This window comes from Corvus brachyrhynchos, unplaced genomic scaffold, assembly GCF_000691975.1.
Source record: "Corvus brachyrhynchos isolate BGI_N302 unplaced genomic scaffold, ASM69197v1 scaffold479, whole genome shotgun sequence".
NCBI classification, from domain to species: domain Eukaryota; kingdom Metazoa; phylum Chordata; class Aves; order Passeriformes; family Corvidae; genus Corvus; species Corvus brachyrhynchos.
In genome coordinates, this window is record NW_008240089.1 from 57,539 (window position 1) to 58,065 (window position 527).

Genomic DNA, 527 nt, shown 5'->3' on the forward strand with positions numbered 1-527 from the left:
TCTCCCCCCCCAAACCCAACTAAAGAGCACCCAGGGGTGCCACAGGCTGGTGCCTCCTCCCCATAGCCAACTATAGGGCATTTGGGGGTTCCAAGGGGTAGTGACCCCCTATAAGTGGCTACAGAGCACTCAAGGGTGCCAGGAGGGTGGTGCCCCTTCCCCATAGTCAGGTCTAGGGCACCTGGGGGTGCCATGGGGTGGTGCCCCCCTTCCCAAAGCCAGATATAGGGCACCCAGGGGTACCAGGAGGATGGTGCCCCCTCCCCATACCCAGTTATAGGGTGCCAGGGAATGCTCCCCCCAGCTATGGGGCACGCAGGGGTTACAGGTGGGTGCTGCCCCCCATTCCCACATGGAATGTTGGGTGGGGGGTATGTTCAGTTCCCACCCCCCACCATGGTCAGGATGCAGCGGGTGCTGACCTGCAGTAGTAGATGAGGAGGCAGAGGAGGATGAGCACGAGCAGGGCGAGGGCACCCAGGATGGTGAGGAGGAAGATGGGGTGGGAGGTGGTGATGTCTGTCACA

At 61.9% G+C, this 527-nt stretch overlaps 1 protein-coding gene across 1 annotated transcript in view; it reads left to right on the top strand.

Moving 5' to 3' along the window:
- Positions 1–280, top strand: part of GRN (granulin) — a 7,889-nt gene extending 7,609 nt beyond the window's left edge. Inside the window, exon 10 of the mRNA XM_017744743.1 lies at positions 275–280. Within this exon, the coding sequence (XP_017600232.1) occupies positions 275–280 (6 nt within the window). The remainder of the gene's footprint in view (positions 1–274) is intronic.
- The last annotated feature ends 247 nt before the right edge of the window (positions 281–527 follow it).